Source organism: Lissotriton helveticus, chromosome 3_1 (genome assembly GCF_964261635.1).
Source record: "Lissotriton helveticus chromosome 3_1, aLisHel1.1, whole genome shotgun sequence".
In the NCBI taxonomy this organism is placed as follows: Eukaryota; Metazoa; Chordata; class Amphibia; order Caudata; family Salamandridae; genus Lissotriton; species Lissotriton helveticus.
In genome coordinates this window covers 17,915,445-17,941,910 of record NC_136061.1, presented here as the reverse complement: position 1 = coordinate 17,941,910, position 26,466 = coordinate 17,915,445, and the positions used below count along the sequence as shown (strand labels likewise).

The following is a 26,466-nucleotide window of genomic DNA, read 5'->3' as shown; positions in this document are numbered from 1 at the left end:
GTTTAAAGGACAACTGTACCTACAAAGTACCGGCACGTCTATGGGCAGTACATTTGCTCCTAGCGTAGCCGGACTTTATGTCCATGATTTTGAGTACAAATTTATCATGTCAAGCAACAACCCTTTTTCCTCCTCCATAGGACTATGGAGGAGGTACATTGACGACATTTTCCTGATCTGGAAGGGTGATGTCCAGTCTCTTGAACAATTCTTCATGTGGGTAAACACTCTAGATCCCTATCTAAAATGTACCCATTGCTCTAACAAACAGGAAGTAGTGTTCCTGGATTTAGTCGTCATGGTGAATGGAACTAATTTTAAAACCAGAACGCATCACAAACCGACAGCAAAGAACAACTTGCTTGAGTTCTCCAGTTTCCACCCAAGGCCCCTCAGAGAGAATCTCCCTTATGGCCAGTACCTGAGGTTGCGACGAAACTGTAGTGACACCAATGACTACAAAATCCAAGCGAACGAGCTCACTGAGAAACTAAAATCAAGAGGTTATCCCACTACCATCCTCAACAAAGGAAATAAAAGAGCACGGAATCAACCAAGGGCAGCACTTCTGGAAGAAACCATAAAGGAACCATCTAACATACCCCTGACATGTGTAACCACATACAGCAGTTTATCTGATGCCATGAAAAAATCAGTAAACAAAAACTTGGGAATTATCAACAGCAATAAGAGGAAGTGGGAGAAACCACTGTTCTCCTTCAAAAAAGGCAGGAGTTTGAAAGACTCACTTGTACATACGAGGCCAGATACAACAATGCCCACTGTACCTATAGAGAGATCAATCACAGAGGCTTGGGGCCTACCACCAGTCACTGGACATCACCCATGTTCAAATTGCAGTGTGTGTCACCTGACTACACACTCCAAACAACTCTCACTGGAACCTGGTAAAATTTGGGTACAAAGGACACACAGCAACTGTAATTCGAACAATGTGGTCTATCTGATTACATGTCCTTGCCTCAAAAGGTACGTGGGAATGACAACTCGCAAGGTCAAAACACGTATATGCGAGCACCGTAGCAATATTAGATGTCGCAAAACGGTGACTAAAATGAGTGAGCATTTTCTACAACAAAACCACACACCAAATGACCTACGCTGGACCGTCATTGAAAAAGTCACTACCACTAAAAACACTGCTAGTGTCCTCTTTGAAAAAGAACAGCGTTGGGTATACAGACTAGGGACCCACCTCACGGGGCTCAACGACCAAATTCCATGGTCCTCTGTACTGAAACGTTAGTCTCTACACCTCCCTCAAAATTAATGAGCATGTCAAACCATAGTTAATTTACAATCGAGACACAGCCACAGTTGCAATGTGGCTCCCACTACAGCCCAGTACGTCATCACTGAGAAGGTCTAATTAAAACCTATGTAAATTTTTCGATGTGGTTCACATGACTGCCATTAGACCACTATTGGTCTGTATGAATTTATACTAAACTGTGGTTGGCACGCTAACTTTAATCCAGTTCCCAGAATTGTTCGTTTTTTCTCCAAAATATAATAATTTTTATTCTCCAAAATACTATTTAAAATAACTCTTCATTTTTCAGTTGTAAATCCTGCATAATGTAATTTGCATCTAGAACAATGTCTATTTGCCCATACATGTTGTCAATCTTGATAAAGTTCTCAAGATTAAAGCCTCGTAATTTTCGAGACTTCACCCTAAGCACACCGGCGCGCTTGCGTTCCAAGCCTCATTTTGCTGGGCGCGAGCGTGATTGGTAGTTCAATGCAAGCCTCACTATGGCTCTAGACCGGGATTGGCTCCCTCCGCGCAGACCGCGCCCACGCACCGAACGACTGCTTTCATTTAGCGTTTCCCTGCCGGCCGGAGACCATCCACGAGGTCCGGTTGCAGGGAGCGCTAGGTGCCAAACGGGTGCTGGGCGTAGCGGGCGTAAGGACGGCTCATACCTTCCCTTATTGAGCTAAGTACCAGTTGCATTCTCGTATCATTTACAAACTCGCTATATCTCTGTTTCAGGGTGTGCCATTGTCGCCCCACCCACCTCCCGAGACCTATGGGGAGTGGATCGTTTTTTATACAAGTGAGCATTCTCTCTTTTCTAGTAAATGTTGTTACTTGATAGATATACCTGTGGTTCACACACTCCCACTGGCTTTACCGTCTGGCCAATTGATCGTTACTCACGAGTGCCACGACCACGGTCTGTATTCCTCTCGCAATTTTGCATGCTCCAAACATCCATATGGATGATATAAACCAACTTAGCTGTTAACTTATTTCAAAGACCATTTAACAGCTTCCATAGCAAAGGTGCATGCACTAGACATCCTTGTGATTGAGTAAACATAGCGTGTATGGCACAACGGTCACGCCATCTTGATTAGCCATAAGCACAAATATTCAGAGAGTTATCTTGCAGACAACATCTATGATGAGACATCTCTAATTTTCTGTTTGTCTTTTCTGTTTGTATGTCCTGTTTTCCAGACCACACAGGTCCCTCTAAATCAGAGGTTTATTCCACTACTTGGTGGTTTGTTTTTTCTGCACTAATTTTTACACAACCGTTTTTAACTTTCACGTCCTCTGGTAGGGTGGACCTTAGCGCGGCCACACCGCCGAGGTACATATTACATGGTCCTGAAGAAAGCCCCGCAAATCTTACACATAAGGGCTGAAACATGTCGACCCCACTCTAAAAGTGGAAATAACCAATACATTAATTGGCAGATTTCCCAACACATATTTTAACCTTGTCAGACTGACCACAGAAATTTATTTATTTTTTATTTTTTTTCTGGTACAGTTTCTTGACAATTTTAAACACCACATTTTTCACACCACTGTCACAAAACCAGCTCCGCAGTAATCTGGCGTTGTAGCACACCATGGACGCATTCGGCTTCTCCTGGTGGGCCCGATGATGAAGCATGTCACCACCCAGGGTGGTGAGTGAGGGCTTCCAATAAAATCCATAACTATTTCCAATGTGGAGTTAATAGGGCCATATCGATCTCTGATCATGTGCTAATAACTTATATTGTTTTTCGACACTCTCTTGTTGTTTTACAAAATTAGCCCGGGGGACTGAGGGTGCCTTTTTCCCTCTCTCTCATATTGTTAATACTACTCCTGTAGAGAATGACAATGTAGTATATGACATTACTCTGATTATTACAATGGTGGTGCGTGGCGGGGGGGGGCGGGGCCATGCCTTCACGTAGGGAGGTTGTTGCAGAGCAAGCGCTGACTTGTATTGTATTGTATTGCACCCCGAGCGCATTGCTTTTTTGGGTGTTACGAATGATGTTGGGGTGGGATGGGTGGGTTGGGGACCGGCACGGCCAAGTTGGGGTGGGTCTGCTGTGGGAGGGGGGTGGGGATCTTGGGAACGTTGTTATTGCACTGTTGTACTTTTTGCCTGCTACCATGGCCAACACTGGTCTTACACTCTCTAACACTATGCGCAGATCTGGCGCGCACCCGCCTTCCACACTACACATTCGATGCCTGACTCGGATTGGTCCGTCTTGCCTAGCTTCCTACTGGGCGTGGCGTGTCCTCCTAGGTTTGATCTCGAGGCTACCGCACATTACCTTGAGGTATACAAACCCTTACTTTGGAAATGGCTGAGGCTATTACATCGACGGCGGAACACGCCACTGACTCTCTGAGGACATTGACATGGAACGTGAGGGGTCTTAACGACTACCGGAAGCTTAGAAAGGTCGTAAGCTATTTACGCAGACACCATATTGACCTGGCACTTATACAAGAAACCCACCTACCTCTCACTAGCAAAATGCTTACTGCTAAGGAAATTGATGGTTGTAGTGTGGCGGCGGGGTTCACTACACACTCCAGGGGTGTGATCACCTGGGTCAATCCACTATCTAAACTGAAACTAACGTCACTTGAGGCAGACACAGAGGGGCGCTATTTAATTTGTAGATGTGTGGGTAAGGGGCATGATCTCCTGATGGTGAATGTCTATGGCCCTAACTATGACTCCCCTGACTTTTACACTATGCTGGCCCAGAGGTGCAGGGCACACAATTACTCCAAGATGCTTGGGGGGGGGGGGTGATTTTAACTTGGTGTTTGACCCGGATCTGGACAGGTCAGCGGGGCACCCCCGAAGACCATCGGCTGCAGCCCTAGCCATGCAGGCGGAACTAGTTAAATTAGATCTCCTAGATGTCTGGAGAAGCCGGCATCATTTGAGAGGTGGGTACACACACTATTCGGCCTATCATGATATCCATACCAGGATCGACTATTGGCTAGCTTCGCAGTCGCTCGCCCATAGTATCAAGGGATGCATGATATTGCCACGCACTCTATCAGATCACTCTCCTCTGCTTCTGATATTGGAAACGCCTATTAAAATAATTCCTCCATTTACATGGCGCTTCCCCCCGTATTCACTGCTGGATGAGGTTTTTAGGGGAGAGTTGGCTGAAGAAATCAACAACTTCATGGAGGTCAATGTGGGGACTGTCGATAGCTTCCAAACAGTGTGGGTGGCATTCAAGGTCTTCATTCGTGGGATAGCAATGTCCAAACATTCTAGTGTCCTCAAGTCCATTAGGCGGCGACTGCAGCACTTAGAAACCCAACTGTCAGATCTGGAATCGAGGCAGCGGGAAGAGCCCGAGGGGGATGCTGCTGAGCAAATTAAATGTCTAGTCACCGAATATAATGAAGAGGCGGACAGGGAGGTACAATATATGGGTAAATACGCCACAGCCGGCACCTATGGTGAGGGGGAACGACCAGGCTCCCTCCTGGCTAGAATCATACGTAATGAAAGACGACCACTGATGGTTGGCGTACTGGTGTCGGACTCAGGTAGGGTACTCACAGACGAATCGGAGATAATTGGGGAATTCAGGAATTACTATTCTGGACTTTACAAGTCTAAATCCTTCCGGGTTGAGGAGGAAATTGACGATTATCTAAGTTACATAAAAATGCCTCTACTTTCCAACTCACAGAGAGAATTCCTTATGATGCCTATCCAGAAGGAGGAGATCGCTGAAGCACTCGAGGGGATGCGGTCCGGAAGTGCCCCTGGTGCAGACGGGCTAACAGTGGGCTTCTACAAGGCATTCAAAGACAAGCTGATACTGTTTCTTTCCACCCTCTTTGATGACTTATGTGTGGAGGGAAGTATGCCTGACTCCATGAGGGAGGCCCTACTTGTTACACTTCTGAAGCCAGGGAAGCCCCCCAATGAATGCGGCTCCTACAGGCCGCTATCCCTGATAAACATTGACGCCAAATTGTATGCCAAGGTGTTGGCAACGCGCCTGGCTTTGCTTGCGCCGGAGTTGGTCGCGCAAGAACAGGCTGGATTTGTCCCCAATAGGAACCTCACATACAACATACGCACTGTTCTGGGGACCATGCAACATGTGAGACCTGAGAACAAAGCCCCGGCTTTTTTCCTTGACATGGAGAAAGCCTTCGACTCGGTGGAGTGGCCCTTCATGTCAAGAGTACTCCGAAAGTTTGGGTTGGGCGAACCCTTCCTACAGATGATAGGTGCCCTATACTACAAGCCTAAGGCCAGGTTGCGCATCGGTGACCGGGTCACGGACGCCTTTGACATAGGCAGGGGTACTAGACAGGGCTGCCCCTTTTCCCCCTTGCTGTACGCCCTGGTGGCAGAACCACAGGCATGTGCGCTCCGGGAATACCATCGGAACGAGGGTATTAGTTTCCCCACGTATAAGATCTGCATTTCCACATACGCAAACGACACATTGTTGTATATCCGGGACCCAGAGACAAACCTTTCTCCAGTGTTGAGGGAGGTGGTCCGTTTCGGAGCTCTTTCGGGATTAAAAGTGAATTGGAACAAGTCGGTGGCGTTCCCGTTGACACCGGTGACGCAGCAATTTGACATGGAGTATCCACTGCAGTGGTCTAAGGAACCGGTCAGATACCTGGGGATCCAACTCCATCCAGATCCAGACATATTGGTGCGGGAAAATTATGGCGTTGCATAAACTAAGCTAGTTGAGGATGTGGATAGGTGGTGCAGGCTTCCACTATCCCTACAGGGACGTATCGCTCTAATGAAGATGATAGTGTTGCCCAGATTCTTGTTTCTATTTAATAACATCCCAGTGGTCCTGTCTAAAGCCTTCTTCAAAACTTTAACACAGACTCTTATACGGCTTGCCTGGGGTGGTAAACAGCCCGAGTTCAATGGAGAGTTCTTCTGCTCCCGTATGACCTGGGTGGACTCGGTGCACCAGATATGGAGCGATACTACCGAGTCGCACAAGCAGCACATCTGTACACATGGATACACGGGGATCACAATATTCCACACGTGATCTTGGAACATTTGTTTGCGGACCCGCTCCCCCCTCCAGCCACGGTATTCCAGCCGGTTGATCGCCGTGTGGGTTTATTGGACTCGATAAAGACTACAAATCATGCCTGGCACACGCTGGTGAAGGAGCAAGATTGCGCACTGCTGTACTGCCCACTTGCCCCGATAGAGTGGACCGGGTGGCTGGCGCCGCTGTGCGAAAGGGGGGTCACGCGTGCCCTAAACCAGTTGGGTATCTTAACGATAGGAGACCTGTTCAGGGATGGAGTGGTTAAATCCTGGGAACAGGTCGCACCCACCGGTGTAGCGATCACGTTATTACTGCGCTTCCACTTTCACAGAGTACGAGCTGCGTTCACGGAACTTTTGGGTCCAGACATGGCAGAGCCCCCAGAAATCCCTGAGCTTACTTATGTGATTAAAACACCCTCGTCGCGCAAATTGATCACACATTTATTTAAAATAGGGTCCCAACACAGGGAACAGCAACTCTCGAAGGCCAGGCTGGAGTGGCAACGCGATCTGCAAATACAGATTGACGATGTAATGTGGAAATACTGTTGTCAAAACACCAGGAAACTGTCACTTAATGCTAGACACAGACTAATCCATTTCAAATATCTACAACGTGTATATTACACACCAGAACGTCCACATAGATACGGGCTCCGACCAACTGCCGAGTGTGAGCGTTGTAATGCCCCAGTAGCGGACTTCATGCATATGGCATGGAGTTGCCCCGGTATTAATAAGTTTTGGGAAGACGTCTTCTTGGAATTAAGCCTGATATTGGATACAGAACTCCCTGTTGACCCCGCGCTAGCATTGCTGGGTTACTCCAAGACACTCCCAGTGGCAATACGACGCCTGTCAGATATGGGCCTGCTGATAGCCCGGCGAGTTATCGCACTATGCTGGATGCGGGGACCCTTGACGACGAAACGTAGATGTGCTAGGGACATGCTTTACTGTAGTACCCAATCGCAAACTTATAGTGAGCTCCTCCCACCTGGAAACAGGGCTAAGAACTTTTGGGGTCTGTATCACACTTATCAATTTGCCAAAGACAGCGCAGAATTGGAACAGGATGGGACAGATAACAGTCCGGAACCACAGGAAGAGGTAGTTGGGCCTGACGAGTAGGCACTCATTCACTCCATTAGCGTCACCTGTAGAGGGGGGGGAATCTAACTGCACTACACAAGGGACACGTAGGGCGGCCCAGGGGCGTTGAGCCTTGCTATATACACTTACATTCGGAGGTACACTGAAGTAGAAGGCTGCCTGGACAATCATGTTTTTGCGGTGGGGTTGAGTAGGGGAGGGACGGGTGTGTGGACGGCTTTATTACAGATTGTTGTGGGACTGAGTAACGGCCTAATTTTCGAGGCGAACAATATGCGAGCGGGCAGTTTGGGTGGGGTGGGGGGGGGTTGTTTGGGACAGTTAATGTATTATTTAGTGGGTAGGATTAATACTTGCTTACATCATGGCATTGCAGTCACAACGATATTCCATAACAAAAGTCTGCCTTCTCTCTGGGGAGTCAGGACGGGGTGGGGGCGTCGACACATCATGAGAACTGGAGTCGAATGTATGTACTCTACTACACGCCGCCGGACCCCCAGGTTGTCGGCTTATTGGCCGTGGTTGCTCGACACAGATAGTGTGACCTTATTGCCCATGTTTGCTGCTGGCCCTCCGGGTTGTAGGCTGATAGCTGTATGTGTTTGACGATACCCGAATAAAGGTTTTTGAAAACTTAAAAAATAAAAATAAAAAATAAAATAAAAGGTGAAATGGCATTTGGTGTCGCTTCCGTTATTTCTGGCTTTTTGGTGAATTGAGGTCCATGACTGTTGGGATTTGAGACCCATGGAGACATAAGTCACTGGATGGTCCCCCACCCCCCTTCAGGCGGCAGTGTGCATTCTTCTCACTGTACTTCATAAGAATGCCATTCTCTTGAATATTTTCACGTTCCTCTCTGCTGTAGTATGCGAGGAGCACAACGTTCAGTTGAGTCTGTTAATTGTGCCATACTAGGAGTGTGTAAACATACATAGCGCCTTTCTAAATATATGCTCTGTCATATGTTATGTTTAAAGTCACATTGTTTGGCTCACTAAGGCCCTCATTCTCGTTCTCCAGTGAGTCATCACAGGGCTCTGCACCCAAACACACTCTTTTTTTTTTAAACTTTAATAAGCACGGCGCCATGTTCATGGACACCGAGTTATGTAATGCAATAGGTGTTGCTTTTGGTATTGTAAATAGCAATACCTTTTATTTTTTTAAAGGCATTGCCGTTTACAATGTGAATAGCTCAAAATAATGTCATTGCAAGACCTATTGCATGAAAAATGCTTGTTATTATTTGTCAGTATTCTTGTGTTTATCATCATTTTACCATTGTGTTTATCATTTTACCATTTTATTTGTTCTTTTCTTTATTGTTCTTTTCTTGAAATTTCAATAAAAAATTATTTGAAATACAAAAAGTTAGAAGACCTCTAATGTAGAGGGAATAATCACTGACCAACGACAAATGTCCCTGTCAGAAGGGTTGTATGACTGTGGCCACCGTGATAAATTTCTGACCAGTGGAGGGGAGTCCAAAGAGGCGCCCAATGTATCGATCAGGGACTCTCTCTTTAGATCCCATTGAACAGACTAGAAAAAAAATATTCACATTTTGATAGGATGTATTCCCACAGCAGGTCATTTGCCATGCTCTACTGAATATAACCTGTCAAGCTTCCCTTTGATGAAGAGGATGTTCTGTTTTCTTGGTTCCTTTACTTTGCATTCCTTCCCATTGCCCTGTTATCTCTTCCCAGGTCCTGATCAGGTCCAGTTGGTGAACGGCCCCTCTCTCTGCTCTGGGAGAGTGGCGGTCAGGCACCACGGGGTTTGGGGGGTCGTCTGTGATGACGCCTGGGGTCAGGAGGACGCGTCGGTGGTCTGCAGACAGCTTGGATGTGGAGCTGTGCAAAGCTATGAGTATAATTCATCATTCGGGGTCAGCCCTTCACCAGTTCTGATGAGTGATGTCCAGTGCCAAGGGGATGAGTCTGCCCTGTGGAAGTGTGCCCAGCGAGGCTGGAGTGTCAATACCTGTCCAACGGGGAGGAACGCTGGACTCACCTGTACAGGTAAGAGGTGTGACCTGTGTGTACAAATGAATGTCCTCGCATAATGAAGACATAAATCTCTTCAGTCAAAATAAAAAAATGACCTTTGGTAGCAACCATTTCATCAGGTGGGGTGGATGAAACATTATTCCTCTTCATTAAATAATTAAAGATAATTATGCACTCTGGAGCCGAGGGTGGACTTAAGGACCTCCTTCCTGCCTGTGCTCTTGCTCCGCTTATGACTCTTTAGGGGGAAGGAGGGTTTCACAAGTCGATCCCTGCTTTGTGTTGAGCCATCTAGAAGCAGACATCGTGGATTTATTCCTGCCTAAGTCTAGTTTGTATCATCTACTTAGGTGTTTGTTTTTTATTTTAAGCACTTGTAAATGATCCTATTACTTACCGATAATCTTCACTAGCCTGAGCTCTAGTCTTCTACTCTCAGTCCCCTTACCTCTGTCTCCCCCTCTCTCCATTCCTCCCTCCTCCCTTTCCTCCCTCTCTCCATCCCTCCCTCCACCCTTTCATCCCTCTCTCCATCCCTCCCTCCACCCTTTCATCCCTCTCTCCATCCCTCCCTCCACCCTTTCATCCCTCTCTCCATCCCTCCCTCCACCCTTTCATCCCTCTCTCCATCCCTCCCTCCACCCTTTCATCCCTCTCTCCATCCCTCCCTCCACCCTTTCCTCCCTCTCTCCATCCCTCCCTCCATCCTTTCCACCCTCTCTCCATCCCTCCCTCCACCCTTTCCTCCCTCTCTCCATCCCTCCCTCCATCCTTTCCTCCCTCTCTCCATCCCTCCCTCCACCCTTTCCCCCTCTCTCCATCCCTCCCTCCACCCTTTCCCCCTCTCTCCATCCCTCCCTCCACCCTTTCCTCCCTCTTTCCATCCCTCCCTCCACCCTGTCCTCCCTCTCTCCATCCCTCCCTCCACCCTTTCCCCCCTCTCTCCATCCCTCCCTCCACCCTTTCCCCCCTCCCTCCACCCTTTCCCCCCTCTCTCCATCCCTCCCTCCATCCTTTCCTCCCTCTCTCCATCCCTCCCTCCACCCTTTCCCCCCTCTCTCCATTCCTCCCTCCACCCTTTCCTCCCTCTCTCTATCCCTCCCTCCACCCTTTCCCCCTCTCTCCATCCCTCCCTCCACCCTTTCCCCCTCTCTCCATCCCTCCCTCCACCCTTTCCTCCCTCTCTCTATCCCTCCCTCCACCCTTTCCCCCTCTCTCCATCCCTCCCTCCACCCTTTCCCCCTCTCTCCATCCCTCCCTCCACCCTTTCCTCCCTCTTTCCATCCCTCCCTCCACCCTGTCCTCCCTCTCTCCATCCCTCCCTCCACCCTTTCCCCCCTCTCTCCATTCCTCCCTCCACCCTTTCCTCCCTCTCTCCATCCCTCCCTCCACCCTTTCCCCCCTCTCTCCATCCCTCCCTCCATCCTTTCCTCCCTCTCTCCATCCCTCCCTCCACCCTTTCCCCCCTCTCTCCATTCCTCCCTCCACCCTTTCATCCCTCCCTCCACCCTTTCCCCCCTCTCTCCATCCCTCCCTCCATCCTTTCCTCCCTCTCTCCATCCCTCCCTCCACCCTTTCCCCCCTCTCTCCATTCCTCCCTCCACCCTTTCCCCCCTCTCTCCATTCCTCCCTCCACCCTTTCATCCCTCCCTCCACCCTTTCCCCCCTCTCTCCATCCCTCCCTCCATCCTTTCCTCCCTCTCTCCATCCCTCCCTCCACCCTTTCATCCCTCCCTCCACCCTTTCCCCCCTCTCTCCATCCCTCCCTCCATCCTTTCCTCCCTCTCTCCATCCCTCCCTCCACCCTTTCCCCCCTCTCTCCATTCCTCCCTCCACCCTTTCCCCCCTCCCTCCACCCTTTCCCCCCTCTCTCCATCCCTCCCTCCATCCTTTCCTCCCTCTCTCCATCCCTCCCTCCACCCTTTCCCCCCTCTCTCCATTCCTCCCTCCACCCTTTCATCCCTCTCTCCATCCCTCCCTCCATCCTTTCCTCCCTCTCTCCATCCCTCCCTCCACCCTTTCATCCCTCTCTCCATCCCTCCCTCCACCCGTTCCACCCTCTCTCCATCCCTCCCTCCACCCTTTCCCCCCTCCCTCCACCCTTTCCCCCCTCTCTCCATCCCTCCCTCCATCCTTTCCTCCCTCTCTCCATTCCTCCCTCCACCCTTTCCTCCCTCTCTCCATCCCTCCCTCCACCCTTTCCCTCTCTCTCCATCCCTCCCTCCCTCCCTTCGTCTGTCCCTCATGAATGGAGGTTTTGATTTGGGTTTTCTCAGATCAGCAAGAGAATCTCAGTCTTTGCTGGATGAAGCTACATCGGCTCTGCTCATTTTCTGTATCTGCTACAAGACTATCAGAGGATCAAACGATAGAAATAGAAGCGGTTGAACTCAAACTTAAAGTTAATATGTCTACTAGTATGTACAATAAGAGACTACATGAAATGAATAAATTCATGAATTTAGCGAATACCTGAAGGCATCAAAAATAGAAAAACTAAACAAAGATGGAAAAAGGTTTTAGCAAGAGGAGCATATCAATACTATAATTAACAAAGGAGGGAGTGGAGAGGTGGTGTCCTACACGAACACCGAGGGTGGATTCGACAACATGATCCACCGCTGAAGGATTACTTAAATCCAGGTTGATGTGCATTTCCTACATCGTGTTTCTTAAATACCCCTCACACACTAAAAGGGCCCTTGGTGTCATGCTTCATCATAGGAGTCTTCACACCCCTCTACGGGATGCGGCGTACTGCTACCTGCTAATACGCGGGAGCACTGACCTTTTTCACTATGTGTGCTGAGGAAGTGAATGAGAGGAAGGGTTAGGAGAGAGTGATAAGTGAATGTTAAAAAATACCTAGCTCATGTGGAGTAGAAAACTATAATATTCCCTGGTGCCGGTATTGTTTAAAAGGTGTGAGACGGAGGTGTGTTGTGTCACTGTACAAGACCTCCTGTGTGTGTCAACATGTTTCGAAGAGTGCTGCTTCTTCAGTTCCCTACCCTACTCACATATCATGTATGACAATGTCATCAATGGTTAGATACAAATTATACAGGTAGTGAGTGCTACATGTAGGAGAAACTATTGTCTCAATCTAAAATACGATACCATAAGCAGGTAGCATCACGCCGCGTCCCATAGAGGGGTGCGAAGACCCTTAGGCTGAAGCATGACACCAAGGGCCCTTTTGGTGTGTGAGGGGTATTTCAGAAACACAATGTGATTCCAACCAATGTAGGAAATGCACATCACCCTGGATTTTAGTGTATCAGTACACCAGGGATGAATACATTCTGGAAGGGGGCAGTAACATTAACAGTGATGAAGCCAGCACCTCAGACTGGTCAGCTGGCCACTAAATCGGAAGTTATACAAGCACAAATTTGGGGACAAGAAAGAAACACCAGAGATTTTAGAAGAGGCTGGAGAGACCAACTGTGGTTCAACTATGGGCCACCAGTTGGAGCCCCAAACTACATGCACCCACCACAAATGACTGATCCAAACTATGACATCTTGGGTGACAATCATTTGCCCTACAGACCCCCATGCTTCCACAACAAGGGTTTTCCCTTTTGTAGGAGAGGCCGAGGACCACAGAGAACAAGACGCAAAACAGTTGGAAACATCCAATGGAAGGAAGACCAGAACCCCTCAGAGAGTGACCACCCACAGTATGTTCACCTCTGAAACAGAAATCTACTTGGTTCTGTGCCCATGTGGACTCGGCTATGTGCACATGACTTGTAAGAGGGTGAATCCCAGAACCTGCAAACATTGCAGTAACATACGATAACAAAAGAGAAACCAACAAATGAGACATGCGCACGCACACATTGAGTTGAACTAGTTTGTACTGGAACAACTTGAGAACAACAGCAACTCAGAGAATATCCTGTTTAATAGAGGACAAGGACTACAGACACATAGGAAAGGCGTCAACGAAGACATCCCTTGTAGCGCATTCAGCTAACAGGGCCACTTGGACACACTGCCACCTGAGATGCTCAGCATGGTCATTCCAGACTCGCAATAAAAACATTATGTTCATTTCCCTCACTTCTATGCATTTATATCTATTTTTATATATATCCATTATCAGCCATGTACACAGGGTTTTTTTTGTGTCACTTAGTATTACCTAGGAATAGTCATACCATATTAGCTACCACCTAATTCATAGTGGAATTTCTTGAATCATTTGTCTTTTTTAGATGTTGAATATTTTAAAATTTTACAATGTTTTAATATTTGGATATTTTCAATGATGTAGTTATCTTGCAGGCTATGAAATAACTGCACTCTTCCATTTTTTACATCTTATCCATCTTTCACAATCTTAAACGGCATTACTGTAATGACCAAGGGCATGAATAATCTCTTTATTACCAGGCCGCACGTAAACCAGTAAATAGTTCCAGTGTGGGCGACCATCCTGGAAAGTTAGGGGTCTAGTTTCGACTGGCACTTACCCGAAGCCTGTCTGTTTTGGCCTGAGGCACAAGGCTGCATTTACACTCTTCCAGGCCTTGTAATCATTAATATGAAGGCTCCAAGGGCGGATACTAGGTCTTGGGCCAACTGGGAACATATGACAGTCACAAGGATCTGGGTTTAACGCATAATTCTTTTGCTCACCACACCACCCATTTTGGACCCAGCCATATGCAAATCAGTCTTCACCCTGTTTCTTGTGGGAACAGTCAAGCCCGAGCTGCCAAGCGAGCACCTCACTGGACCGTAAACAAGCATCCTTGGACTGGTTTCAGGGCATCACCCTTCAACAGCCAGTCTAGCTTGAATCCAGTGCTGTAGTGAGCACAGGACCCATGTCTGGGCATACCCTTCCCTCTTAGGGCGACATATGCAAAAGAAACAATTGATGGACCGAATGCTGGACAATGCAAACATTCACCTGAGTCACAAGGATCTGGGTGTAATCCATCATTCCTTTGCTCACCACCCACCTCAGTTTGGACCCAGCCATATGAAAATCAGTCTTGACCCTGTCCCTCGTGGGAAGAATCCAGCATGACCTGCCAAGCAAAGGACCTCCCTGGACTGGAAACAAGCATCCTGGAACTGGTTTCAGGGCATCACCCTTCATCAGCCAGGCTAGCTTGAATCCAGTGGTACAGTCAAGTCAAGTCAAGTTTAAATTTGTATAGCGCACTACTCACCCAGAGGGTCTCAAGGCGCTTGAGGGAGGGGGGGAACTTTACTTATCGAATATCCAAGTTTTAAGTTGTTTTCTGAAGGAGAGGTGGTTCTGTGTAAGGCGGAGGTGGGTGGGGAGAGAATTCCAGGTCTTGGCCGCTAAGTAGGAGAAGGATCTTCCCCCCATCGTGGATCTTTGGATACGTGGGAATGCGGCGAGGGCTTGATTGGACGATCGTTGTTGGCGGGTGGGGGTGTAAAAGGACAGGCTCGGGTTGAGGTATTCGGTTCCTAGGTCGTAGAGGGCTTTGTGTGTGTGGGTGAGGTGGCGGAACGTTATTCTCTTGTTGACGGAGAGCCAGTGGAGGTCTTTCAGGTGACCTGAAATGTGAGCTTGGCGGGGGATGTCTAGGATGAGTCTGGCTGAGGCGTTTTGGATGCGTTGGAGTTTTTACTGTAGTTTGGCTGTGGTTCCGGCGTAAAGGGGATTTCCGTAGTCCAGATGGCTTGTAACCAGTGCATGGGTGACCGTCTTTCTTGTTGGGGATCCAACGGAAGATTTTTTTGAGCATACGTAGGATGTTGAAGCATGATGATGAGACGGCGTTGACTTGTCTGGTCATCGAGAGGGAGGAGTCCAGGATGAAGCCCAGGTTACGTGCGTGGTCCGTTGGTATGGGTGCGGTTCCCAGGGCCGGTGGCCACCATGAGTCGTCCCAGGCGGAGGGGGATGATCCTTAGATGAGGACTTCCATTTTGCCCGAGTTCAGTTTTAAATGGCTGTTCTTCATCCACTCGGCTACTTCTTTCATCCCTTCGTGTAGGTTGGTTTTGGCGGTGTTTGGGTCTTTGGTGAGGGAGAGGATCAGCTGGGTGTTATCTGCGTAGGAGATAATGTTGAGGTTGTGTTGGCGCGCGATGGATGCGAGGTGACTCATGTATACGTTGAAGAGGGTGGGGCTGAGTGAAGATCCTTGTGGTACGCCGCAGATGACTTCGGTGGCTTCTGATCTAAAAGGGGGGAGGCAGACTCTCTGGGTTCTTCCGGCGAGGAACGAGATGATCCAGTTCAATGCTTTTCCTTGTATTCCGATGTTGCTGAGGCATTGTATAAGGGTGCTATGACAGACTGTGTCGAAGGCTGCGGAGAGGTCAAGTAGGATGAGGGCAGCTGTTTCTCCGTTGTCCAGTAGAGTTCGAATGTGGTCTGTTGCTGCGATGAGGGCAGTCTCGGTGCTGTGTTTGGCTCCGAAACCGGACTGTGAAGGGTTGAGGGATTTGTTGGATTCAAGGAAGGTGGTGAGTTGACTGCTGACGGCTTTCTCAATGACTTTGGCAGGGAATGGGAGTAGCGAAATGGGGTGGTAGTTCTTAAGTTCAGTGGGGTCTGCTGTGGGTTTCTTCAAGAGGGCGCTGAGTTCGGCATGTTTCCAGCTTTCCGGGAAGGTAGCAGAGTTGAGGGAGCAGTTGATGACGTCTCGGAGATAGTCTGCTTTGTTGAAAATGTGGTGGGGACCTGGGTTGGTTGGTGATCCTGAGTGGATGGTGTTCATCAGGCGGATGGTGTCTTCGGTGGTGATTGGGTTCCAGGCGCAAATGTTGTTGGAGGGGGGTTTTAGTTCGGAGGTGGGTGGGGTGGACTGGTCTCCAAAGCTGTTATGTATGTCAGCGATTTTGTTGTGGAAGAACGAGGCTAGAGAGTCGCAGAGGTCTTGGGAGGGAGTGATGTCGTTGGTGCCGGCGGTGGGGTTGGTAAACTCTTTGACGATGTTGAATAGTTCCTTGCTGTTGTGGGCGTTGTTGTCGAGTCGATCCTTGAATGCTGATTTCTTGGTGGATCGGATCAGTTGGTGGTGTTTGCGGGTGGCGTTCTTGAAGGTGGCCAGGTTGTCAGAGGTTGGGTTTTTCTGCCAGGCTTTCTCGAGGGTGCGACAGATCATCTTGGCTTTCTTAAGGTTATCATTAAACCAGGGTTTTTTTTGCTGCCTTGTTTGATTTGATGGTTTTTCAAGGGTGCTAATTCGTCAGCACAATGGGTGATCCATTGTGTGAGGTTGGAGGCTGCTTGGTTTGGGTCCGATGATTTTGCGGGAGGGTTTTGGTGAAGCGATGTGAAGAGCTGGTCGGTTGTAATTTTGTTCCAGTTTCTCCGGGGAATTGGTTGTGGGTAGTTGTGGGTCGTGGTCTTTTTGTAGTTGAAGTGAACGCAGCTGTGGTCCGTCCAATGGAGAGCTGTGGTGTGATTAAAGGAGATGTGCTTGCTGGAGGTGAAGATTGGGTCGAGCGTGTGGCCGGCATAGTGAGTGGGGGTGTCAACAAGTTGTTTGAGTCCGAGATTGGCGAGGTTGTCCAGAAGGGTGGTGGTGTTGCTGTTGTTGTTCTTTTCCAGGTAGAAGTTGAGGTCTCCCAGTAGAATGTAGTCCTCGGAGGGGAGGGCGTGAGGGCTGATGAAGTCAGTGATGTCTTTGCTGAATTGTGTGCGGGGTCCGGGTGGTCTATAGATGAGGGTGCCTCTTAGTGTGGTTTTAGGGTCGGTGTGAATCTGGAAGTGAAGGTGTTCGGCGGTTGTGAGGTTGTCGTCGGAACTGGACGTAATGCGGATGGTGTTTTTATGGACGATGGCGATGCCTCCTCCTGTTTGGTTGATGCGGTCCTTTCGGATGATCTTGTAGCCGTCCGGGATGGCAATGGCGATGTCGGGCGTTGATGAGGCGTTCATCCAGGTTTCTGTAAGAAAGGCAACGTCCGGCGATGTGGTGTCTAGTAGGTTCCAAAGTTCAATGGCGTGTCTGTGGACCGAGCGGGTGTTGAGCAGGATGCACTTCAGGTGGTTAGTGTCGGAGCTCTGTTTGGAGTCTGTGGATTTGGTGTGGGTCCTGATGCAGTCGAACTTGCAGGCGTGACAGGTGAAGGATCCATGGGTGTGTCCTGGGGCGGCTTGGTAGCAGTTTGGGAGTCGGCCAGGGTTAAGTGCTGAGAGGGTTGCGGCGTCGTACGTTATGCGGGTGGAGTGGAATTTGCGGGGGCCAGCGGGTCTGGCGCTGGGCGCGGTCCAGGCGCGGACGGGCGTAGACGGGCTTATCTTTGGCACGCTTTCGGCGCGCATGGGGCGCGACCGCTGTGCGTGGACGCTGCGCGTAGGTGTATCAGTCATAAGTGGAAAGTGGAGGGGGGCGGAGCGAGGGAGGAGCAGCTGGGAGGCGGGAGCGGGGTGGCGAGCCGGGCTGGGAGGCACAACAATAAACAACAAAATGGCAGCAAGCCAAAAGTGAAACAGGACGAGATTGGGGCAAAATTGCTATTAAATGGCCAGTGGCACCGGCACAATCAGGCACAAATAATTAAGGCAGGCAAAGCGAGCAGTGCACAGTTCAATAATTATTTAAAAGCAGTCTGGCAGCAAAGCGCTACGAAAACAATATAATCAGGCACAGTAAATTGCAGTCAGTAGTGCGCAAATGAAATCAAAGGCAATGAGCAGTCTGGCAGAAAGCGCTACGATACCAAAGAATGAATGAGCAGGGAGCAGCGTGAGGAGCGACCGCTTCTGAGAAGTCAGGACGATCACAGCGCTTCAGAGATCGGGTACAGCCTTAAGTTACAGTGGGAGGGAGGAGCAGCTGGGAGGCGGGAGCGGGGGGGAGAGCCGGGCTGGGAGGCACAACAATAAACAACAAAATGGCAGCAAGCCAAAAGTGAAACAGGACGAGATTGGGGCAAAATTGCTATTAAATGGGCAGTGGCACCGGTACAATCAGGCACACATAATTCAGGCAGGCAAAGCGAGCAGTGCACAGTTCAATAATTATTTAAAAGCAGTCTGGCAGTAAAGCGCTACGAAAACGATATAATCAGGCACAGTAAATTGCAGTCAGCAGTGCGCAAATGAAATTAAAGGCAATGAGCAGTCTGGCAGAAAGCGCTACGATACCAAAGAATGAATGAGCAGGGAGCAGCGTGAGGAGCGACCGCTTCTGAGAAGTCAGGACGGTCAGTGAGCACGGGACCCATGTCTGGGCTTACCCTTCCCTCTTATGCACAAAAAAAACAATTGATCTCCGGAATGCTGGCCAATGTAAACATTCACCCTCAGTCACAAGGATCTGGGTTTATTCCATCATTCTTTTGCTCACCACGCCACCCCAGTTTTGACCCAGCCATATGCAAATCAGTCTTGACCCTTTTCCTTGTAGGAACAGTCAAGCCCTAACTGCCAAGCCAGGTCCTCCCTGGATCAGAAACAAGCATCCTGGGACCGGTCTCAGGGCATCACCCTTCATCATCCAGGCTAGCTTGAATCCAGTGGTGTAGTGAGCATGGGGCCCACGTCTGGGCATAACCTTCCATCTTAGGGTGACACATGCAAAAGAAACAATTGATGAATGCTGGACAATGCAAATATTCACCCCCAGTCACAAGGAACTGGGGTTAATCCATCATTCTTTTGCTCACCACACCACCCCAGTTCGGACCCAGCCATATGCAAATCAGTCTTGACCTTATTCCTTGTGGGAACAGTCTAGCCCGGGCTGGACTGTTCCCATTGGGCGCAAGGCCAAGACTGCTTTTCATAAAGCTGGGTCCACACTGGAATGGCATGGTGAGCAAAAAAAAAACTATGGATAAAGGCCCAGATCTCTGTACTGGGGTGAATGTATGACATTGTTCTACATTCTGTCCATCAATTGTTCTATTTGCATTTGTCACCCCGAGTGGGATGGGTATGCCCAGACGTGGGTTCCGTGCTCTCCATGCCACTGGAGTCAAGCTATCCTAGCTGATGAAGGCTGAAAGCCCTAAACTGGTCCTAGGATGCATTCGGGCTGGACTGTTCCCATTGGGCACAGGGTCAAGACTGATTTGCATATGGCTGGATCCAAACTGGATTGGCATGGTAGGCACAAAAAAAGATGGATTTAGGTCCAGATATCTGTACTGGGGTGAATGTATGATATTGTTCTGCATTTTGTCCATCAATTGTTCTTTTAGCATTTGTCACCCCGAGTGGGACAGGTGTGCCCAGACGTGGGTCGGGTGCTCCCCATGCCACTTGAGTCAAGCTATCCTGGCTGATGAGGGCTGAAAGCCTGAAACTAGTCCTGTGATGCATGTTTCCAGTCCAGGGAGGACCTGGCCTGGCAGTTCAGGCTGGACTGTTCTCATTGTCGCAGGGTCAAGACTGATTTACATATGGCTGGGTCTTAACTGGAATGGCAGGTGAGCATAAAAACGATAGATTTAGGCCCTGATTTCTGTACAGGGATGAATGTATGACATTGTTCTGCATTCTGTCCATTAATTGTTCTTTTTGCATTTGTGACCCCGAGTGGGACGGGTATGCCCAGACGTGGGTGCTGTGCTCTCCATGCCACTGGAGTCAAGCTAACCTGGCTGATGAGGGCTGAAGGTCCGAAACCGGTCATCGAATGCTTGTTTGCAGTCCAGGAAAGACCTAGCCTGGCTGTTGGGGCTGGACTGTTCCTACTGGGTGCAGGGTCAAGACTGATTTGCATGCTGGATCCAAACTGGGATGGCATGGTGAGTAAAACAATGATGGGTTTAGGCCCAGATCTCTAATGATATTTTCAGCAAAAATACTTTTAACAATATTTTTAACAACTATGTTACAAACACCACATAAATATTATATCATCCCTGCGAGAATCTTGATAACAATATATTCTACATCACACTAGTCTTGTAAATATATTTTTTATCATGATTTTACAAATAATATTTATGAGACCTACAAAAGGGAACATTTATACAGAACAATCCTGAGAGATAAGGAGGTGCAAATTATTTCATGAGGAATGCAAAATTATCAGAGAAGAGAATGAGGACCAAATTGTGTCTATGTATCTATCTATCTACTATCTATCTATCTATCTATCTATCTATCTATCTATCTATCTATCTATCTATCTATCTATCTATCTATCTATCTTTCTATCTCTGTCTTTCTATCTATCTATCAATCTATCTATCTATCTATCGATCTATCTATCTGTCTGTCTGTCTGCCTGTCTGTCTGTCTGTCTGTCTGTCTTTCTTTCTGTCCGTCCGTCCGTCTGTCCACCCACCCAGCCAACTCCCACCCATCTATCTATCTAACTATCCATCTAACCACCCACCCAGACGTCCGTCCATCCATTCACCCACCCATCCATCCATTCATCCACCTGCCTGCCTGCCCGCCTACCCACCGGTCTATCTGTCTCTCAAAGCTAAAACCATACTACTCTCACCATGACAGCAGAATACACATTTATTACAAATTATTTTTAATATTTTATCTACTACATTATTTTACATAGAAAACTGACCAACTAAAAGAGTCCAGGTGACCTCCCCTGGCTGTGGGGATTAATCCGGCTTCTTTAGAACAGTTTATCAGGACTAGCTTGTCATATTGTGTGCATGATAATGTTGCAAATGAATCAATCACAATGAAGGTGTAGTGCATACACTGCATGGCAGAGTCTAACAACAGCCGACCCTTTTCAACAGAACCTATTTTTCTAGATTAAGAGACAAGTAACAAACATTTGAATCTTAGTGGCAGCCAGATAGCTGCAGTACAATCACCTCAGAAGAAATGAGCGACACATGTGGCATAACGTATGTGTATCACAGGTGTTGTTGCATCTTTATACACACGCTCACTGACGTATTTGACGTTTCATGCACTGACGTCATCACACACTGAACACTGCTTGATGAATTGTTTGCCAAGCTGATTATGAACATAATCTACTAGCAGAGTTCATGAGCTGCTGAACTGTAAGCGAGGTGTGCGAAAAGGAAACCAAATACCCAATGTCTACTTTTCTTTCCTGAACATTTTCTGGGCAACCTTTTTCCAGAGTCCTAAGGACAGCCACCAGGAGCATTTTCTTCTCCTCAGAAGCTGGACAACTATGATAGGGCCAGTAAGTGTTTGTCATTAGATATTGTATTAGATACTTTGGGGCATATTTACAATACCCTATTCCTTTCAGTGCCGTTGTGATGATGATAGGGGCCATTCCTTATTTACAAGGCAGTGTTAAGCCACTTATTGTGACAACGCTGCCCTGCAAATACGGCCCCATTTTACGATGTACTTAACGTGAAAGGGGAGGGCAATGGGAGTTGCTGAGGGCGTTCCACCGTAACACCCATAGACGCTTCCCCTATTTACAAGGGCAGGCTAAAAAGGAGGCAGCACCAAAATTAAGACCAGGGAAAACCTGGTCTTAAGTTGGCGAAATGAGGAGAAATGCTTTATTTCTCGTCGGTTTTGCTTTTTGCATGTGTGCTGCCTTGTGCACCACAAATAGAAACAGCAAATTGCCTATGATTGTTTATGTGCAGGAAGGTGTCCTTTCCTGCACATAAACAATCACTTTAAAAAAAGGCATTTTGCAACTTCTATCATTAAGCAGCACACATAAAAGTTACAAAACCGCATTTGACGATTGTTTCTGTGCAGGAAGGGCAACCTTCCTGCACAGAAACAATCTTCCCCTGCACCCAGACACCCTTGCACAATGGTGCAAGAGTGCCTGTGTTCGCACTAGGCAGCTAAAGTTAGCGCCAGCACAGGGGGAAACACAGAGCTGCACTTATTGTTGTTATATATGATGCAGACCTGCGTTTCTGAAGTGACACAGCGTGTCATTAGCCTTCTTGGCTGAACGACACGCTTCGCCACCTTCTTGTAAATATGTCCCATTGGTTTCTACATCACAATGAATAATGAGTGCCACAAATTCAAGGACAAGCGACAACATCTTGCAGCCACATTGTATGTCATGTGTCAAGTGGGTGTTTAGGCCGTAGGGGCTTACATTATAATATGATTAATATTTGTGTTTTTCAATCTTTCAAGTTATTCCTGAAACTTGAAGAATATTTACTCTAAACAGCATAACTCACAAAAAGACACAAAAGTGTAATATAATGGTTTTCCACACATATCCTTAAAACCACACAACTCAGAGGTAGTTTTAGGTATTTTAGATTAGTAGGGCCACTGTTCTGATGAATGCCTAAACCCTCTCAAAACGTATATATAGAGAGAAACATGTCAACAACGCAGACATGAGGAGTCCTAATATCTCCTTTTATACATGACTTTGTAACACGGTGGTATAAATAAATCTAGTGCTAGCTTACCAAGACAACATTTTACTCTGTTGGCCTTACTATAGTACTGCAGCTTTAAGAGAACATCTTTGGTAGAGCAGAGGGGGTACACTCTACTTGAATGTGGGGCACACATGTGGCCATGTGTTCCCTTAAGAGCTATAAATCCACCATTCCATTAATCATCAGAATATATGAGGAACAGACCCTGCAATTACAACATACCACCCTGTAAGGTAAGTGTTTGATGCCTTTTTAGCTCATTGTAGTTGGGCAGGTCTTCTTGACGCTTTCATATGAGCGTCTCTGTCCAGCGAGACAGACGGCCTTCGCGACCACTGTAAATGTATCCAGGGTGGCTTGATATAGATCTGCAGAGTGTCTTGGCTGCATTATTGCAGGTTGCAGTGAGCTGTGGCTGTTTTCAGGAGGGGTGCTGAAAGCGTGCCACATTTTAGTCAGTGCGCTTCCTGACAGCTACTTTGCATCTGAGCCCGCGTCTATAATACTGAACAGGTAGAGAGGTAAAGGGATTCCCTCCTTTGCATGGGTCCACGCCCCCATGCAAATGAGGGCACACCCACCCTCTAGCAGCAGCGCTATCTATATTACAGAGAGGTCCGCATAAGTGTCTGCTGCCCTTTCTGTAATACTAAAGTGCCCCGGGTCACCCAAAGCTGGCACATATTGCCACTGTGCCCCCAGGGCACTTTCCATTATACAGCCCCAGATCCTACTTAAGACAGGCTAACTTTTATTTATTTCCCCTGTCCTGGTCCACCATGTGAGTCGTATCATTCCCAGGCACAGAAAAGAATGCCTCATATAATCTCTGCTGCCAGAGCTGTCGACTTTGGAAATGGAAAAAGCAGTTTTGATTAACGGTGTCGGATCAGCATCCTGTGATTCTAGGCAAATCACTTCATCTCCCTGTACCACCCAAAAAACTGAATGTACCCTTGTGTAACATACCTGGTGCTCATGTAAAGCACTCCAATACCATTGGGTCCAGTTCCCTCCATATAAAACTGCACAACTGCGCTAAATAAATGCTGAGCGGGTGAACCCTCATAGATCTGTCATTTCTGAAGGTGTTTATTTGAGGCCCCAGGTACACTGGATTTCACAGTCTGAGATGGAGTTTAATAATCCACCTAGAACTAATGGCAGGTCTGATGGGGGAGAGAGTGATGTGCTTTTCTTAAACAAGTTTGTAGGAAGGTGGTGAATCTGGGGGTTCATCAAGAGCTGTTCCCCCAAAAGGACACACATATGTTTTGCTTTTCTATAGCCGTGTAGAATATTAGTCACCAGGCCAGTAAAAAATGATGCTCTTGTCCCAAATGTTGATATTCAAATCTTGATGCCATTTAGGTATCCTGAAAGAGTTCTGAGTTGGTTATTAGCACTAGCCACTGAGTGTGATCTGGTAGCACACATGCCACAGTAGGCAACAGGAGATGACAGTAGCGTTGCATAGATGTTAAAAAATTGTATTTGATGAACATTTCTCTCATAAGTCACTTTGCTTCGCAATCAATTTCCTTACATTATTTTTCTGGTCCTTTGCTCACAGGGGGAGCAGACACTGTCCGGTTGGTGAATTCCGGAGACGCGTGCAGTGGGAGGGTGGAGATCAAACACGAGAATCGCTGGGGGACGGTCTGTAATAACAACTGGGACATGAAGGATGCGCAGGTGGTCTGTAGACAACTGAACTGTGGATCAGCATCCAGCTTACCAACAAGCTATTATACATTTTTAAATGGGGTTTTGCCCGTATGGATGAGTGACGTCAAGTGCACAGGAGCAGAAAAGTCTCTCTTCGATTGTCCACGCGCTGCCTGGGGAGTCAACAGCTGCATGTCCAGGAGGGATAGTGGAGTGCGGTGCAGAGGTAAGAGAAGCCCACAGCAATCCTTCAACTCCATCGAAAGTCACTAAGGAATTAAAAAAGTAGAGTTGGATTAATCAAAAAAGCTGCTGTCATGACAACCAATGTTCCCTCTAATTTTTTTCCTCTGTGTGCGGCAGTGGAGGGTCTCTGTGCGCTGCAACCATGGCTATGTGCGCCAGGAACCGAACCCCGCGTGTCTGCGGCGCCAAATGCCACTCGTTTTTGGTGCCCTCCTGCCCTCTGCCCCACTCGTTTTTGGTGCCATTCTGTACACATTTGCCTGGTAAAATGGTGAGAGGCTTAAGTCATATATAAAAAGGGCCTCCATCTACCCTAGTACTGAGGAGCAAGTTAACCGTGTCCAGAAGAGCGGAGTACCCCTACTACATTCCACGTATTTTGTTAGATGTTTAGGATATTGTGTCAAGGATGTTTTAGTAACAATCCACTTACCACGATCAACATATTTTTAGTGCGAGCAGTTAGTGCAATCACTGATGAAATTGAAAGGACAGAACACCATCTATCCTTGGGCCCTGGCACGATGGTAGGGGAGCAGATAGGCAACCGTAGCAGATTCTTACAGGGAGATCCTATGCAATCTGCAGAAGCTGCCTCTATAGGGCCCCATGGAACACCGAGGCCCCCAGAAAATGTATTAGAATCTGAGCATGACTTGCTCATTCAACCTGATTCTCCCCCCGCATACATCTGACAGATCACCATCCCCGAAGAGGAAGAGAGGGTGCAAGACAAACGGTGGTGGGCAATCCTAAAAGAAAAGAAAGGCCCTATGTAGACCCCTAAAGATCCTATATGTGACAGCATAGAGGTACCACTCCTGCCTCACAAACAACACTAATCATAGCTACAATTTTATCTAAGGTTGAGGAGCTGCTTAGCCCGGTCCATAAGACAATTGATAAACTGTCTACCAAGTTCCCCAATATCTGCGGCCTACTGAGGGACACTTAGACTAGTGCTGGGACAAAGAGGGACGCAACCAGGGGAGGGAAAGATGAGCGCGTGTCTAAGATTACTTCCCCTATTGTTAATGGAAGAAATAAAGGAACAGGTGAAAAACCTGTTGGTGGCCAAAATGACACGGCAAGCGCAGGGTTCTCGAGCGGAAATAATGAATTAGCAAACCATATTCCACCAAGACAGCAGGGTTCAATTAATAAACTCCAACCAGTTCTAGGGGCTAGGTGGGATAGGATGGATGCGGAACATCCAATTGCTACATATAATACGTCAGGCCACAATATAACCCAAGAGAGGAAAGCAGATGCCTCTATCAACTTGCCCCCTGAATGCTACCCAGATGTTGCTGTTCTGGTGAATGTCCCTCGCCTGCAACCAGGACGAATGGAGAGCCATGACACCCTAAGGAACAGAGTAGTACGCTGCCTTGACAAGAATTGACGCTTTCTGGTGACAGGAGCTTATCAGATTCTCCTGACACGAAGAGTGGGATGGATTTGCCCCTTACAGAAGTGTCTTAAAGGAGACTCCATTAGCATCTATTTTAAAACCACAAATTGGGCTAGAAACACCTTTGTCAGAGCACCCCCTTTATCTCAATTTGATTTGATTATGACATTGCAACCACTTGGTTTCTTTTATCGGCACTTAAGGTTTACACAACATAGGAAAGATGATCAAAACCCCCCGAGGAGGAATTCAGTTTTGCCAACCCAACCCCACCATGATTTACCAGTTTCAAATAGATACCAGGCTTTGAGTCCTCGCCTAGAAAATGATTGTCATAAGGGTA

At 47.8% G+C, this 26,466-nt stretch overlaps 1 protein-coding gene across 1 annotated transcript in view; it reads left to right on the top strand.

Moving 5' to 3' along the window:
- Nucleotides 1–26,466, top strand: part of LOC144822597 (scavenger receptor cysteine-rich domain-containing protein DMBT1-like) — a 754,829-nt gene that overhangs the window by 656,616 nt on the left and 71,747 nt on the right. Inside the window, exons 13-14 of the mRNA XM_078680324.1 lie at nt 9,191–9,505; nt 24,369–24,689. Of these exons, the coding sequence (XP_078536450.1) occupies nt 9,191–9,505; nt 24,369–24,689 (636 nt within the window). The remainder of the gene's footprint in view (nt 1–9,190; nt 9,506–24,368; nt 24,690–26,466) is intronic.